This window comes from Tachyglossus aculeatus, chromosome 5, assembly GCF_015852505.1.
Source record: "Tachyglossus aculeatus isolate mTacAcu1 chromosome 5, mTacAcu1.pri, whole genome shotgun sequence".
Taxonomy (NCBI): Eukaryota; Metazoa; Chordata; class Mammalia; order Monotremata; family Tachyglossidae; genus Tachyglossus; species Tachyglossus aculeatus.
In genome coordinates, this window is record NC_052070.1 from 98,755,829 (window position 1) to 98,773,301 (window position 17,473).

General features: G+C 56.1%; 2 protein-coding genes and 1 non-coding gene across 3 annotated transcripts in view; 2 read left to right on the forward strand and 1 right to left on the reverse strand.

Annotated features, from left to right (window-relative positions):
- Window positions 1–868: 868 nt before the first annotated feature.
- On the forward strand, window positions 869–2,913 carry LOC119928644 (transmembrane 9 superfamily member 1-like). The gene is given in 2 exon segments (XM_038747094.1): window positions 869–1,660; window positions 1,663–2,913. Coding segments are annotated over 2 exon segments (1,593 nt in total). The 5' UTR covers window positions 869–1,063; the 3' UTR covers window positions 2,659–2,913.
- A 4,438-nt stretch (window positions 2,914–7,351) lies between these two features.
- On the forward strand, window positions 7,352–7,485 carry LOC119929394. Its single transcript, XR_005451520.1, has one exon. It is a non-coding gene; the product is annotated as a small nucleolar RNA SNORA7 (small nucleolar RNA).
- Window positions 7,486–8,223: 738 nt separating this feature from the next.
- The window catches only part of KLHL25 (kelch like family member 25), a 37,926-nt gene continuing 28,676 nt past the window's right edge, over window positions 8,224–17,473 (reverse strand). The window contains exons 2-3 of the mRNA XM_038746915.1: window positions 15,609–17,420; window positions 8,224–10,105 (exon numbers count right to left, since the gene is read on the reverse strand). Coding sequence (XP_038602843.1) covers window positions 15,637–17,406 — 1,770 coding nt within the window. The 5' untranslated portion in view covers window positions 17,407–17,420 and the 3' untranslated portion in view covers window positions 8,224–10,105; window positions 15,609–15,636. The remainder of the gene's footprint in view (window positions 10,106–15,608; window positions 17,421–17,473) is intronic.

Here is a 17,473-nt window from a genome sequence, read left to right on the forward strand (position 1 = left end):
CCAAGCCGTCACCAAAACCTGCCGGTCTTAGCTCCGCAACATTGCCAAGATCCACCCTTTCCTCTCCATCCAAACCGCTACCCTGCTCGTTCAAGCTCTCATCCTATCCCGTTTGGACTACTGCATCAGCCTTCTCTCTGATCTCCCATCCTCGTGTCTCTCCCCACTTCAATCCATACTTCATGCTGCCGCCTGGATTGTCTTTGTCCAGAAACGCTCTGGGCATGTTACTCCCCTCCTCAAAAATCTCCAGTGGCTACCAATCAATCTGCACATCAGGCAGAAACTCCTCACCCTCAGCTTCAAGGCTCTCCATCACCTCGCCCCCTCCTACCTTACCTCCCTTCTCTCCTTCCACAGCCCAGCCCGCACCCTCTGCTCCTCTGCCGCTAATCTCCTCACCGTGCCTCGTTCTAGCCTGTCCCACCATCGATCCCCGGCCCATGTCATCCCCCGGGCCTGGAATGCCCTCCCTCTGCCCATCCACCAAGCTAGCTCTCTTCCTCCCTTCAAGGCCCTACTGAGAGCTCACCTCCTCCAGGAGGCCTTCCCAGACTGAGCCCCTTCCTTCCTCTCCCCCTCGTTCCCCTCTCCATCCCCCCCATCTTACCTCTTTCCCTTCCCCACAGCACCTGTATATATGTATATATGTTTGTACATATTTATTACTCTAATAGAAGTGAAGCCTGAGGCCCGGTTGTGGTCGTGGCTGCCAACGGCCGCCATTGCCAGTCCTTCCTTCCTCCCTCCCTGCCGGACCGCTGCCGCTTGGCCCGCAGGCGATGACCCCGGCCCCGGGCGTCCCCTGCCGGCCGCCCGGCCGCCCACCTAAGCCGCCCCTCCTGCCCTTCTCACCGCTGCTGCTGCTGGGCACGGCCGGGCACTGGGGGCGACCGGCGAGACGCGCTACCAGCCCGGTGACCCCGTCGTGCTGTATGTCAACAAGGTGGGCCCCTACCACAACCCCCAGGAGACCTACCACTACTACCAGCTGCCCATCTGCAGCCAGGACAAGATCCGCCACAAGAGCCTCAGCCTGGGGGAGGTCCTGGATGGAGACTGCATGGCCGAATCCATGTACCAGATCCGCTTCCGCGAGAACACCGAGAGGCGCACCCTCTGCCACCTGCAGCTCAGCCCCGCCCAGGTGGAGCGCCTGCGGCGGGCAGTGGAGGAGCTGTACTACTTCGAGTTCGTGGTGGACGACCTGCCAGTGAGCAGCTTCGTGGGCTACATGGAGGAGAGCGGCTTCCTGCCCCACAGCCACAAGCTGGGACTGTGGACCCACCTGGACTTCCATCTGGGCTTCCACGGCGACTGCATCGTGTCGGCCAACGTGTCGGTGCGCGACGTGAAGCCGCACAGCCTGGACGGCAGGCGGCGGGCGGAGGAGCCCCTGCGCCTCACCCACACGTACAGCGTGCACTGGGCCCAAGGCGGGGCCAAGCGCCGCGGGGACCGGCGGGGGGCTGGCAGCGGCAGCCCCGGCGACGATGACTTCTTCCCCCACACCCTGGAGATCCACTGGCTTTCCGTCATCAACTCCATGGTCCTGGTCTTCCTGCTGGTCGGCTTCGTGGCCGTCATCCTCATGCGCGTCCTGCGCAACGACCTGGCGTGCTACAACCTGGACGAGGAGACGGTGGGGGCGGCCCCCGGGGCGGGGGCCCCACGGCCGATGACTTCAACCAGGGCGAAAAAGGCTGGAAGATCATCCACACCAACGTCTTCCGCTTCCTGCCCCACTGCGGCCTGCTCTGCGCCGTGCTGGGCGTCGGGGCCCAGTTCCTGGCGCTGGGCACCGGCATCATCGTCATGGGGCTGCTGGGGCTGTTCAACGTGCACCGGCACGGGGCAATCAACTCGGCGGCCATCCTGCTGTACGTGCTCACCTGCTGCGTGTCCGGCTACGTGTCCAGCCACTTCTACCGGCAGATCGGGGGCGAGCGCTGGGTGTGGAACGTGGTCCTCACCACCAGCCTGTCTTCCGTGCCTTTTTTTGTGATGTGGAGCATGGTCATCTCAGTGCACTGGGCCGACGGGTCTACCCAGGCCCTGCCAGCCACCACCGTGGCACTGCTGCTGACCGTGTGGCTGCTGGTGGGCTTCCCCCTGACCGTCATCGGCAGCATCTTCGGCAAGAACCATGCCGGCCCCTTCGACGCCCCATGCCGCACCAAGAACATCGCCCGCGAGATCCCGCCTCAGCCCTGGTATAAGTCCAGCCCAGTGCACATGACCATCAGAGGCTTCCTGCCCTTCAGCGCCATCTCCGTGGAGCTGTACTACATCTTTGCCACGGTGTGGGGCCACAAGCAGTACACCCTGTACGGGATCCTGTTCTTCGTGTTCGCCATCCTGCTGAGCGTGGGCACCTGCATCTCCTTGTCCCTGACGTACTTCCAGCTGTCAGGCGAAGACTACTGCTGGTGGTGGCGCTCCATGCTCAGCGCCGGCTCCACGGGCCTCTTCATCTTCCTCTACCCAGTCTTCTACTACGCCCGCTGCTCCAACATGTCCGGCCCCGTGCAGACCGTCCAGTTCTTCGGCTACTCCTTCCTCGCCGGCTACGTCTTCTTCCTCATGCTGTGCACCATCTCCTTCTTCTCCTCCCTCAAGTTCATCCGCTACATCTACGTCAACCTCAAGATGGACTGAGCCCGCCCGTCCTCCCCGGGGACGGGCACCCGGGCCGGGGGAAACGGGAGAGGTGCGTCGGAGGGGTTGTGTGCGTCCATGAGGGGCAGGGAGAGGTGTGTTTGTGACGGGGAGACCTTTCCTTCCACTTCCTCCCCCTTCCCTGTTTCCCCTTCCCATTCCTCCACAGCTTCCCCATCGCCTGCCTGCCCCGGCTTCCTAGAGACGTCCTCGGCCCTCCCCGGCCCCGGAGTCTGCCTCCCTGCGGGTCTATAAATAGCTATAAATATCTATATATAAGGAGAATATATATATATATATATATATTAGGATTTTTAAATTTGCCTTTGGTTTGGTCCCGATGGCTTCCTTTTTACGAACACCACAATAAAGTTTATTAAGAAAGCGGCTCACCTCCGGGGCGGGTAGTGGAGGGAGACGGGAGAGCCAGGACCGGGTGGGATTGGGAAAGCAGCATGGCCTAGTTAGATGGAGGCCGGGCCGCCACCTGGGGCGGGTCCCCTTACTTTTGGGCCTCAGTTTCCCCATCTGTCAAAGGGGGATTGCAACTGCGAGCCCCACGTAGGACAGGGACCGTGTGCAACCCCATTTGCTTGTACCCACCCCAGCGCTCAGTACGGTGCCTGGCACATAGTAAGCGCTTAACAAATACCATCATTATTATTATTATGCCCTCAGATGTAAAGTGGGGATGGAGTCTGTGAACTCCACGTGGGACAGGGACTGTGTCCAATCCGACTGCCTTGTATCTTCCCCAGCGCTTAGTACAGCACCTGGCACATAGTAAGCACTCAACAAACACCATAATCATTATTATTATTATTATTCCCTCATAGGTAAAATAGGGATGGAGACTGTGAGCCCCACATGGGACAGACACTGATTGCCTTGTATCTTCCCCAGCGCTGAGTCCAGTGCCTGGCACATAGTAAGCACTTACCAAGCTTGGCTCAGTGGAAAGAGCCAGGGCTTTGGAGTCAGAGGTCATGAGTTCAAATCCCGGCTCCACCAATTGTCAGCTGTGTGACTTTGGGCGAGTCACTTCACTTCTCTGGGCCTCAGTTCCCTCAACTGGAAAAGGGGGATGAAGACTGTGAGCCCCGCCGTGGGACAACCTGATCACTTTGTAACCTCCCCAGCGCTTAGAACAGTGCTTGGCACATAGTAAGCACTTAATAAATGCCATTATTATTATTATTATTATTATTTATGTATTTATTTTACTTGTACATATCTATTCTATTTATTTTATTTTGTTAGTATGTTTGGTTTTGTTCTCTGTCTCCCCCTTCTAGACTGTGAGCCCACTGTTGGGTAGGGACTGTATATGTTGCCAACTCGTACTTCCCAAGTGCTTAGTACAGTGCTCTGCACACAGTAAGCGCTCAATAAATACGATTGATTGATTGATTGATTGACAAGTTGAGTGAGAGGTGCAGACAGAAGCTGAGCTTGACAGAAGGGAAGAGGTTACTGGGGACAAGAACATCGAGAGCTGATATGTAAGATGGTAAGAGTTGGTGGATAACTTTGAAGCCAACTGTGAGGAATTTTTACTCAATGAGGAGGGGAACGATAGGGACGGAAGCACCCTGGCTGGTATGGCGGCTCCATCCAGCTAGGCCTTACTGAAACAGTCCGTCAACGATCTCTGAGAAGGAAGACACCCAAGAGGGAAGGGCCAAACTTCCCCAGGGACCAGGTGAGAGGTAGCGGGCCTGGACCCCCAACCTGAGGAAGTCCTCTTCTTCTTAGAGATCCTCCCTGAAGCTTTGACAGCTGATGGCATCCACAGAGGGGGTACCCAACCAAAGAACCGGTGAGGCTCCAAGGCACTTTCAAAAAGGACAGGAAAATTTAGGAAACTGGGAAACAGCATGGCCTAATGAAAAGAGCACAGGCCTGCGAGTCAGAGGACTTGCCTTCTGTGTGATCTTGGGCAACTCAACTTCTCTGTGTCTCGGTTTCCTCAACTGGAAAATGGAGGTCAAATACCTGTTCTCCATTCTATGTAGAATGTGAGCCCCATGTGGACAGGTCTGTGGAGTGCTTGGCACAGAGCAAGCACTTAAATATCAAAATAATAATGATACCTCATTATTTAAACGTGGCACAACAAAGAGGAATCAAGACTAGAAAGGGGGAGGTGAGGAAAAAAGGCTTCCAGATTCTCCCCAGTCTTGCTGAGTCCTTGGAGAACTAAGGCAGAAGAAAATTGAGGGACAAGGAGAAGGGAAGACCCTCCTAGACATTAAGTTCCTTGAGGATAGGGATCATGTCTACCAACTCTACTGGACTGTACACTATTAAGTGCTTAGTATAGTGTTCTGAGCACAGAAAGCACTCAAAAAATACCACTGATGGATTGAGTGATTCTTTGTGCCATGGAACATCTTGGTGCTTCTTGAAGTTGGAAGAAATGAGCACAGCTACAAGTAGGTTGGGGGATAGGCCTTCCCTGTTTCTTGAGGGACCAAGACCATACGGGACAGGCCACTGTGCAATGGTTTCTTGTGACTGCAGGGCCACAAGCAATCCCTTCCTACTGGAGAAAGGAAAAGGTCAGCTCCTCGGAACCTTAGCCCAACATCTTCGTGATCAAGATGGGCCACATGTTGGATTTAGAGAGATGGAGGGCATCATCCTTTACCCAATCAATCAATCAAGCAATGGTATTTATTAAGTGCACCTACGGGGTGCAGAGCCCGCCACCAAACACTTGGAAGGATACAATTGGTAGGCACGATACCTGATCACTAACCTCTCTGGGCTGGAAAGAAGTTGAGAAGCTCCAATCTCCCTGAAGGAGTTTCTGGCTTGTCTTCCTAGGAGGAGGAATGAAATGAAACTTCAGAGCAGCTACAGGCAGAGATTAACTGCCTGTGTACATGTTACCAGGTATTGACATGAAGAAGATGCAGATGTCACTGATTGACATCTGCCTGGTGGACGATAACCAAGAGGTTGGTGGACGGAAGCTCCATTCCCACATTACCCCACCCTAGCCCCTCAACCCTGTGATCTGCCCAAGGACAGAGAGAACCCTGAAATGGAGATGAACAGCAGAAAGTTCCCAAAGCAGGAGGACCCAAACCCTTCCCTTTCCCAGAGCCAACTTCAATGGCCCTCATCGGAACGTGGAAAAATTCTTATTCAAAGCAGCCCAGCTCTGGGGATTTTGCTAGAGTTCAGGGGATGACGGCCTAACCTGGGCAAAGTTCACTGCCTTGCTGGGTGATGATAAATTGCTTAAGCTCTCTGTTCCTTCTTCTTGGGGGAAGGAGCCCTACTTGCCATCCCCTCTGGGGCATCGTAGGAGGGAAGACTGCAAGTCCAAACATGGTAAAACCTAGAGAGTGGAAGCTAGGAGGGAATCTTGAAAAGCAGCATGGCCTAGTGGAATGAGCAGGGGCCTGGGACTCAGAATGACCTGGATTCTAATCCCTGTGTGACCTTGAGAAAGTCACTTAATGTCCTTGTACCTCAGTTACCTCAAGTCACTTAATGTACCTGTGCCTCAGTTACTTGAGGATTAAGACTGTGAGCCCTTTGAGGGATAGGGACTGTGTACAACCCCATTATCTTATATCTATCCCTGCATTTAATACCGTGCCTGATACCATTAAAAAAATCCCCCCAAAAACCTTGGTTGTTGCTTCCAGCAGGTCCGGAAGAGCAGGAATTGGCTCATGGTTTATTAGCCAGTGTTTACAAAGCATCTGATTTTCATTAACTACCAATTTCTCTTTCTGACCCAAGAGGTAGCAATAGTTCCCGCACCAAGGGTTTCACCTTGTCGGGGATTGCAGGATTCCCTCCTACAATGGCCCGGCAGGACGGCGAGTGGGGCTCCCTCCCCTGAGTAGACGCTGGCGGGAAAGATCCTCTCAGGCCCCCCACCCTCCCAGCAGCAACAGGGACCCAGCGCTCCAAGCCCCTCTCCGCAGTCTCAAAAAGTCCCCTTTAACCTGTTCGACCTTCCAGCTTCAAGGGTGGAGCAGCTCCCCTCCCTTTTACAAGACAGACGGCAGCGGGAGATGGGCCTGGCCTTGTTACCTTGGTCTCTCTAGGTCCTTGGAACGTCGGGAATGAATCCAGGAATTGGCACAACTCCTCCACTGACTGGTTCGCACCAGCAAAGGGCCGGGAGGAGAAGGCGAAGTGCAGGACCGGAGGCGGGTAGGGGTGTCCGGACCACCCCAGCCTTGTTGGTCAGTTTAGCTTCACTCCATCCAGCAATGAACCAAAGCTCTGAGCTATGGAGCCAGTACCAGGCATAGGGAGAAAAAGCAGGAGGCCCCCACCCTCTTCCAAGAGGCCCTCAGAATCAGCTTGGGCTGGGACCCAGCCAATATTCACTGTGGGTTAGTGGGGTGTGAGCAGATCTAGGAGGTAGGAGACTTGGGGTCTAATCTCAGCTTCACCTCTTACCTGCTGTGTGGCCTCAGATCCCTCATCTGTAAAATGGGGCTTCAACACCTGTTCTTCCTCCTCCTCAGACTGCAAGTCCCACAAGAGACTGTGAGCCCATTGTTGGGTAGGGACCGTCTCCACATGTTGCCAACTTGTACTACCCAAGCACTTAGTACAGTGCTCTGCACACAGTAAGTGCTCAATAAATACGATTGAATGAATGAATGAATGAGACAGGGACTGCATCTGATCTGATTAAACATCATCTACCCTAGCACTTCCCCTCTCAGGATTGCAACTGGAGAGTTTCCAGTCCTCTACCAGTCTCGGCTATGGGAGTGAGAGTCAGAGGCCTACCCACTCCATTCCTAGCTTGGGCAGTGGCTAGCGAGTGGAAGGCAATCTGCTACAAGTCAAACCTCACCTGTGCTGGGCAGCAGCAGCAGGGGAGGGAGTCGAGGGTGGAGACTCAAGTTTACTGCGTGGAAGAAGGCAATGGTAAACCACTTCTGTATTTTTACTGAGAAAATTCTATGACTCCACTACCAGAATGATTGTAGAGGGAGTTGGGGTGTTCTGGGATAGATGTGTCCATGGAGTCGATATGGGTCGGAGATGATGCGACAACACAAGACAAGACCCTACTACTTACCACAGTGCTTGGCACATAGTTCACATTTAGATACCACTATTATCATTTCAATCAATAGAACTATTTTTAACAATCAACCAATGGTATTTATTGAGTGCTTACTGTGTGCAGATCACTGTATTAAGCACCTTTTTATGAGGAAACGAGAGAGGGTGAATATGGGGGCCATGTCCTCCTAGATATTATATTGTACTTTCCCATGTGCTTTGTACAGAGCTTTGCACACAGCAAGTGCTCAATAAATACCATGGATTGATTCATTTACACCAGAGAGATCATCCAACTTCTGCTTTAGGCTCCTCTCTGGGCTACCGACCTCTACTCCCAAAGGACCAGGGGCACTTGGAGTCTGGAACCACACAACTGTATCTTGGTTCCTCCTTTGCTGCTGCCAACAGGTCACTGATTGCCGACATTCCTTGTCCCCCCGACCCGTCTCCACCACCCTCGCCAATTCTATTCGACCAGAGTCTTTAGAAAATCAAATCTCCCACAAGGAGTCCCACAATTCCTAGAATCCTTTATTGTTAGAAAACTGGGTCAAAGCTACACAATTTTCAGTAAACTGGGCGAAACCTTTTGAGCAAGCCAAGGCTGTATGAAAGTGTGTGTGCTCTTCTCAGCTAACCATTCCCAACAAGGTCACTGGGGCATGTGCTTTCAGGAACTCCAGGGAGGTTTGGGGGAGCCAGAGGAAGCCTCCCTGGGATCATTGGTCACTCCTCACCAAAGCGCAGGGCACAGGTGGGAATAGATCTTTCCTCCCTCCCAGATGCCCAAGACCACCGAGGTGCCGGCATCTTCCTTCGGGAATGGGGAGGCATGTTGGAGCCTGTCAACAGAGGGGCCTCCCAGGATGGGAGAGGTGCAGAACCCACCCTCCGCTGCACTCTGGCAGATGAGGGGACAGAATTAACTTCCCTGCAAGACATTACACATGGAAGCCTTAACTGCAGCAAACCTCGGGGGTACCTCCCCGCCCAGAGGTGGGTAGACTAAAAGGCCACAAATCTGGTTACCCTGTGGCTCTCCAGGCTGAGTGGTGCCCAATGTGTGATCTCCACACTGGCCCTGGGGCACATCCGTCCTTCAGTCTTCCCCGGCCCCCTACTCACAGCTCTGTGGGCAGGCAAAAGAAGGCCAGGGCATGCTGGGAGATATGGCCTCTGTCCAGCCCCGTTCAGCTGGGGGAGCTGTAGTCGTCGGGTGGGAGGAGGGTGTATTCAGAGCAGCAGAACCCATTACTATGGCCCTGGAAGTCCCACCTGTTAGTGGAAAAGGGAAAAGGGGGACAAGCAATTTGGGGTTATCCAAGCACTTGACTGACCTGGGCGCACCCCTCTACCTCATTCTCCCCAGTAACTGCTCCACCCCCAGGGTCCTGCTCTGAGCAGGAGCAGGAAGGGCCCATTTTGAGCCTCTTCTGGGAGGGGAGAACTGCAGAGGCACTGTTGATGGAGTGGGAGGAAGAAGGAAGGAAGAATGCTCTTCCTTCCTTCGGAGAGGGAAGATAGAATGCACTGAAGGTAACTCCCATCCCACTCTTCCCTAATCAAGAAGTTTTCGCCCACAGCCCATGTAGGGCTATGGTAGGGTGCACAAGAGGTTCTGCTGCTTCAAGAGTTGTGTCTCAGGCGTTCACTGAGCCCCAACGGCTGCCTCAAAGTCGCCCACGCAGGGCCAGCCACCCTCTCACCCACAACCCACTCCTCTCCTCAATGAAATCTTTCCCAGTGCCTCCTGTGAGCAACCTCTTCTAATCCCCCGACAATGTTCCTCAGAAATTCAAACCCACCCTGCTCAGCCCCAGTCCGTCACCCGCTAAACCAAAACTTGGATCCCAGGTCCCAGCAGATCCCAGCTAAGACGCTGTGTGCAAGGGTGGGTGGGAGCAGGTCGTCAACTCCAGCTGTGGCATAAGTCCTACTTGGGTCTTGGTGCTCTGGCCCCCTTCATCCTCTGGGCCTTTTAAGGAGGAGAAAAGGGCATTAACAGTTAAGGATCTTACTTCTTTCTTACTTCAACAGAAGCCATTCCCCCATCACCCCTCATCCTGCTCTCTCCACTTCCCTTCCCCAACAACTACTTCGGCAAAAAAACAACTTGGGACCCCCCAATCCCACCACCACCCGGAGCCTGTGGAAGCATCGTCTCTTCTGTCAAGAAACCAGCAGTCCGGTGAGCAGGGCCTGGTCACTCTTTCCCAGCCCAGCCGGCATGGAGCGGGGACCGTGGCTCAGCCCTTGGCAGGTCAGGGCTGCTGGGAGGGAGGAAGGGGTGAGGTCACGCTCCGTTTTCAGCTCTCTGGAGAAGGCCGGGGTTGCGGGGGTGCCCAGGCAGGCTCCAGCCAACAGATGAGGCTAAAGGCAGTGACGGCGGCATCTGGAGAGGAAAGTCAAACAGAGACAACTCTTCACTGCTCACGACGTGATTCGATCACACGATGGGAGGAGAGAGTGAGGGGTGGCTGCTGCAGAGAAGGGGCTGTCGGGGAGGAGGGTGACCTGGACCGAGGTCTGTCACTCTCATCAGCTCCCCTCCATGCCTGAACCAACCCAACACCGGAGCTGGGGTGGACAGAGATGAGGGAGAAGCCTTCCCGGAGCCGGAGACAGGAGCGTGCAAAGGAACGGAGGAGGATGAAACCAGCCCAATCCAGCCTGTGAGCTTGCACGGCCTGTCCGGTGGCTGCAAGGGCTCATGGGAAGGATTCATAGTGCCCAGCCGCAGCCCCACCTTAGCCTCGGGGCTACACTGCCTAAAGATGGGGTGGGTGGGGCCTCCCTGAAGCTGCCAGGGACTGATTCCTAAGAAACAGAGGAGAGGTTCCTTGAGGCTAAAAGGACATGGGAAATCCTGGCATCTCGTGAGTCCTGAAGTTAGCAACCTGACCAACCACGGAGGAAGAGCCAGCTGCTCTGGAACTGTGGCACCATGGGAACAGATGTCGGTCTATGGTTGGCCATTGAGAAGGAGCCAGGACACGGATTATTTTTGGCCTGCCCAATGGGGGTCCCGGTGGGAAGATGGACCCCAGATGCTCGCAGCTCTGAAGAGCATAACAACCTCCCTCACTGTGGTGCAGCGTGACCCCTCACCTGATTCCACGAGCACGGCTAACTGGACCCGCCTCCTCTCCCACTGCACCGCAGAATCCAAAAAGGCGGCAGCCTGAGAGTTTTCCAGATCCAGACCTCTGGAGATGCCTGTTTTGTGGCAACTTTCTTTCCTAGTGGATCCAATTTGCCTGACCACTGTCTGCCGAGCGCCGGTGGGGTTGAGTCTCTGTGGAATGGCGGCAGCAGTAGCATGTATGCTCGGCACAGAGAGAGCCAGGACCTGTGGTAGAATTCACCATCCCCCAAGTTCTCATTCAATAGGAAAATGGAGGTGCAGCCATGAGAACTGAGCTGTCTACTGAGCTGGGTGTCTACAGACAGGGAATCATTTTTTTAATGACATTTTTGTTAAGCACATATTATGGGCCAGGTTCTGTACTAAGCACTGAGGCAGATACAAGTTGATCAGGTTGGACACAATCCATTTCCCACATGGGACTCACGATATTACTGCCCATTTTACAGATGGGGTAACTGAGGCCCAGAGAAGTTATGTGTCATACCCGAAGTCACATAGCAGACAAGTGGCAGAGCTGGAATTGGAAACCAGGTCCTTAGGACTCCCAGGTCTGTGCTCTAGCCACTAGGCCATGCTGCTTCTCCTATGGTAACAGCAGGAGATGGTGGGGAGAAAGGAGAGAAACAAGATAACAGAGGGAGACTAGGGAAAAGTGGGCAGGGTAGGGGCAGGGTCACCGATCAGTGCTCTAGCTGCAAAAGAATCTCTCCAGGCACCTCCCCCATCACCCTCTTTCCCTGACCAACCTCGGTTCCCCTTCCCATACCACCGCCACCCTCTCTCTCTCCCCTCTTCTGGCCTTCACCACTCACTGCCCTCCCCCATGGCTTGCTCCAACCTTCGTCTCCCTCCCCATCAGGATTTGCCAAGGAATCTCAAAGTCTCTTTCCCATTGGGTAGTGGGGGGAAGGGTGGGGGGGGCTGCCTCTATCCTCCAATCACCAACTCCCCAGCCTGTCACGCCTTTCCGAGAAGCGGCTAGTGGAAAGAGCATGGGTCTGGGAATCAGAGGATCTGGGTTTTGATCCCAGCTCTGACAGCTACCTGCAGTGTGACCTTGGGCAATTCCTTTACCTTCCCTGTGCCTCAGTTTCCTAATCTGTAAAATGAGGGTTGAATCCTCCCTCCAACTCACCAACTCAGACTGTGAGCCCCGTATGGGATCATGTCCAACCTGATTACCTTGTAGCTACCCCAGAACAGTGCTTGACAGTAAGTGTTTAGCAAAAATAAATAAATAAAAGTTGTGGGCCACCTCAATCTAGCCCCATTACTCTGGGGGAAGACAGGTGGCTTTCCTCAACTCCCAAGATACTGAGAGGGAAAAACATGGGCAGTTTCTCCTGCCTGAGATTTCCAGGCAGGAGCCAGGAAGTAACCGTCAAAACTGTCAAACACGGCAGGCATTGAGCATGGCCAAGAGAAGGCTGAGGTAGGGTGAGTAATCAATCAATCAATCAATCGTATTTATTGAGCACTTACTGTGTGCAGAGCACTGTACTAAGCGCTTGGGAAGTACAAGTTGGCAACATATAGAGACAGTCCCTACGCAACAGTGGGCTCACAGTCTAAAAGGGGGAGACAGAGAACAAAACAGTAACTGCTTTTAAGGTGTGAAGGGTCCATCTGAAGTGACCCCTCCCAGTGGGGCAACCCACTCCTTGAAGACCAGTATTCTCCCAAGCACTTAGAACAGAGCTCTGCACATAGAAAGCAATCAATAAATACTATTGTTTGACCAATTAACTGAAGGGGAAAGGACTTAAAGTGGCAGCAAGAGAGAAACCTGTCAGCTGCAAGGAAGGATTTCCTGTTCAACTCTGGAAATCATGACAGGCCAGGAACGGGCTCAGAATGATCTCAGTAGGTTAGGTCTCCTGGAGGCAAGGGGCTGGACCAGATGACCTTGAGGATTTTCCCAGCTCCATGGTGCAACCAGAAGACCCTGACCCAACCTACCTCTGACCTGCCCCAGGGAGACTGGGCCACAGCCTGAATACTTGCCATTAAGGCCACTGCTGCTCCAGGAACATGGATAGGGCTAAGGAGGCCCAAGGGAAAGAGGGGTTAGGCAGCTAAGTCATACAGCCCAGTCTCCAGCCCCACAATTCCCTCTCTTGCCCTGTGCCAGCCACTCCCACCTTCCCCTACATGGAGAGGGAGTGGGGGTATGAGATACTGGGCGGCATCGCTCACTGGGACAGACGCCAGGCCACATCCTTCCTGTCCACAGGTGATTTCTCGCCAGCGCCATTGACCGATTTTGCTGGCCCACTTCGCTCTGCTGCCAGAGGATGATTCCCCCTCCCCTTGACCAAGGGCTGCTTCTCACAGGAGGTACCTAGGGAGACCTGAACTCTGGAAGGCATTAACTCAAGCCAACATCTTTAGGGAGGGAGGTTCCCTGGAGACCCAGGATGGAATTTTTACTCTCCTTTTGGTCCTCATGAGAGAGAGAGAAAGCCGAGAAGAGACAGGCATGCACATAGGCAGTCACACGGGCCCCGAGGAAAAGAAGCAAAAGAGTACAAGCTTCATTTCTATTCCAGGCAGGTCCAACCCAACCCTCTCCGTGGACAGTACCAAATCCCAGACAGGGGCCACTCCTGCTCTTCCCCCCAGCCCTCCTTGAGGGGACTCTGGGGGCTTCACATCTGCTCCTATTTAGGCTCCTTCCTACGATGAGTGCTGGCTACCCTGGCCAGAACACAGGCCTTCCGGCGTTTGAGGGCAGCTGCCCCCGATTCACTGGGACAAAATCAATTTCCAGCATGGGGACAACTCCCGAGAGGAGACCCTGCGTCCCGAGCAGAAAAGGACGGAGCCCCTGACAGCGTGAATGATCCAGTGCTTGTTAATTAGATTAGCTGGGGTGCCCTGGTGGGTGCTAGGCAACAGGGAGAAGGGATGGGAAGAGGAGGGGGACATGTGAATGAAGGAAACACATTAACATTCAGGACAGCGCAGCTCTCAGGCTGAGGCATTAACCTCTCCACCTCTGCCTGGCCGTTCCGCCACTCTGAACCCCAAAGATGGAGACCCCTGGGAGGGCCTGATGGATCGGCTCCTGAAACAGCCTCTCATCTGGGCCCAAGAGGGGAAGACCCAGCTAGTGGCTGCATCGCAGGATGATCTTCGAGGGCCCTGCCAGCTGGACACCCCCAAGCAAGTGGTGTTGAATGACACCCAGAAGTCACCTGGAGGTCTCCTCTTCAGGCCCTTGGCTGGCAAGGATGGGGCCTGGTGGGTGCCCTGGGCTGGGAGCCTTCGTGCTGGGAGAGGGGTGTATTGTGGCCGCAGTTCCCTGCATCACCTGGCTCTGGGGGCGGGCAGGGGAAGAGAAGCGGGGTGCTTAGTGGAAAGAGCCCGGGCTTGGGAGTCGGAGGACATGGGTTCTAATCCCGGCTCCGCCACTTGTCTGCTGTGTGACCTTGGGCAAGCCGCTTAACTTCTCTGTGCCTCAGTTTCCTCATCTGTAAAATGGGGGTTAAGATTGTGAGCCCCATGTGGGACCACCTGATTGCTTAAGAACAGTGCTTGGCACGTAGGAAGCACTTAAATACCATTATTATTATTGTTATTATGAGGTGGTCCCCAGGATGAGCACCCCATGTGTGAATCCCTTCCCTAGCGTTCCCCTGAGCCCTCACCGGTATTACCACTCCTTCGGTGGCTGAGTCAAAGACAGCCCAACAGGCTGGCTCTCCCCGATACCTCTACTTCCCCTAGATTCGGAAAACTGCCATCCTCCCTGCTGGGGACTGACGCTGGCTCTCTCTGCTGGCAGCATTCCGATCCACCCAACAGGACCCAGGCGCCCTCCTGTTTCCCAAACAAATCATCCTAGAAGTGGCTCTGCCATCTTGGCAGGCCTCACCCAGGCTCTGGGCCCGAGGCTGGGTGTGTCGGGCTGGATCCGGGGAATGCCGTGATGCCACCTGCATGTATCTGCTCAAGAACCCCATTACCTTTCCAGGTCAAAGCTATGGAAAGAGCCCTTCAAAGTGCCCTCGCCCCAGCTCTGCTGGCACACCCCTACCCGGCAGTGCCCACTCCTTGGTGACCCATGTTTCAGAAACCTCTGGCTCTGGGCTGATTGGCAAGAACTCTGGAGGGCCTGAGCCTTTGGCAGTACAACCTTGTCCGGATGCGAGCCCAAGGGTCAACTCACTGACAAACTACATACAACCAAAAGAAGTAAGCACTGTGCTATCCACCTCCATCTCAGATTTCCCTCCCCAGCCCTGCCAAGGCCAATTCTAAAAATGACAGGCTATGCAGTTCATCTGAAAGGTGGGCAAAATGGCCGACACTTTGGATGGCCGTGGGGATACTGGGTCGGAACAGGGGGATATCTGGGAGGCTAAAACTAGCCTCCGGTAGGCCCTGGGGGTGTGTTCCAAGAGAAAGAGCATCTTCCCTGTCCACAGCCCGGCAGGCAGTGGAAACGTCAGGATGCGTGACCTCCTTGAGTCCTGAGAAAACCGGAAATGTTTCCAGGCGGCCCCCGCTGTGGAAATCGTAAGAAGACAGACCCATCCGCTCCCATTCCTCCCAGTGCCGGTGGAACACGGGCAGAAGGGCGTGGAGGCTGTAAGCCCTCAGTCTGACACAAAGCGACCCTTGGGCCCCGTCCACCGGGGGGAACCTTACCGGCCGAGGGGGCCAACGGGGCCTGGCCAGGCTGATGGAGCAGGGCCGGCCAGGACGGGGATGGGAAGCCGGAAGGCAGAGGCGCGGACCTTACCTCGGCGGGCTCCCGGGTGGCAGCCCCTTCAGGCCGGAAGGTGCTTCCAGGTGCTGACAAACGCGGTGGGGATAAGCGAGTAAGGCACCGTGGTGACGCAGTTCCAGGTGTCCGAGGTGGGGTCATAGCAGTCCAGGGTCTTGCAGCGCTGCGTCCCGAAGTAGCCGCCCACGACGTAGAGCTTATTACCCGAGGCCAGGGCGTGGCAGGACATGCGCTTGGCTGTCATGTCGCCGATGCGCGTCCAGCGGGTGGTCTCGCAGTCGAAGCGGTAGGCCGAGGCGGCGGTGAACTCGGTGTCGCCGCCCATGATGAAGATCTGGCTGCCCAGCACGGCGGCGGCGGTGTAGCGCCAGGGCTGGGGGCACTCCGCCTCGATGGTCCAGCGGTTCTGGCCCGGGTCGTAGCACTGGACCTTGGCTGCCAGGTCCCGGTGGATGCTGGTCCCGCCAAAGACGAAGAGCCTGAGCTGGGCGCTGACCACAGCGGCGTTGCTGACACCATCCCGGAGCGGGGCCACCATGGCCCACTTGTTGGTCTCCGGGTCGAACTTCTCCACTTGCTTCAGGGACACGGACGGGGAGGCCGGGAAGACCCCTGCCACGGCCGTATGGCCCCCGACCACGTACAGGCAGTTCTCCAGCTCGGCCGAGCCATGGCCGAAGCGGGCGATGAGCATGGGGGCGGCCTTGGCCCACTCCTCACGGACGGTGTCGTAGACCCAGACGTCCTTGGAGACCCCGTTCTCGGCCCCACGGCCCCCCGTCACGTACACCTTGCAGCCGACGGCGCAGGCGCTGAACTCCTTGCGGGGGCTGGGCAGGTCGGCCTTGGGGATGATCTCCTTGGCCTGCTGGTCCACCTGGTAGATCTTGTCGCACAGGAAGGTCTGGCCGCCCAGGATGAGCAGGGTGTGCCCGGCCTTGCGGGGCCGGGCCCAGGGGCCGGGGACCGCCCCAGCATCCTGCAGGATCCGCTCCTTGTAGCGCAGGGCCTCGGCCACGAGCAGCCGGCTGCGCTCGTCCCCCGCAATCAGTGGCTCGGAAGCCACCGCCTCCTGGAGGCGGTCGGCGGGCAGCAGGGCCAGCCGTACGCCCCCCAGGAGCTCCGGCAGGTGGGCCCGGCGCCGCCCTGGGTCGTGCCGGACCCAGCGAACCACCGCCTCGAAGACCACCTGCTCGTCCTCCGCCTCCAGCTCGTCGCTCGAGATCAGGTCCAGCAGCGTGGCCTTGGACAGGCTGCGGAAGTCCTCGCTCCGCTGCAGGGCCTCGAAGTGTGCCAGGCACATGCGCCAGGACAGCTCGTAGAGCCGCCGGCACTGGTGGGCATCCGACAGGAGCATCATGCCCAGGCAGTTGGTCGGGAAGAGGTTCTTCTCCAGGAACTCGGCCGCTGCATCCCGCACGTCGGGGAACTGCAGCATGTCCGCGGCCTCCAGCAGGGACTCGGCGTTCTCCTCGTTAATGACGATCCGGGACGAGTAGGCGAAGTCCAGCAGCGGCTCCAGCACCTCCGGGTGGAGGCTGTCATGGAAGTTGACCGCCTCGTCCAGGCTCTCCCGCAGACCGTGGCTGAACATGGCCTCGAAGTAGCGGCTGGAGGCGGCCAGCACGGCCCGGTGGCAGGGGAAGGCACGGTCGCCGGCCCGCAGGGTCACGTCCGTGAACATGCGGTGCTTGCGCAGGGTGTTAAGGTGGGCTAGGACGCAGTCCGGGTGGGAGGCCTTGTGGAAGACCGAGATGTTCGCCGAGCCCGTGCTGCTGCGGGATTTACGGTTCTCATGGACGCTGACGGACATGGTGGATGGCGGGCCTGCAGAGGAGAGGGATGTGGGGGAAGGATGGAAAAAAAGTCTGTCAGTCCTC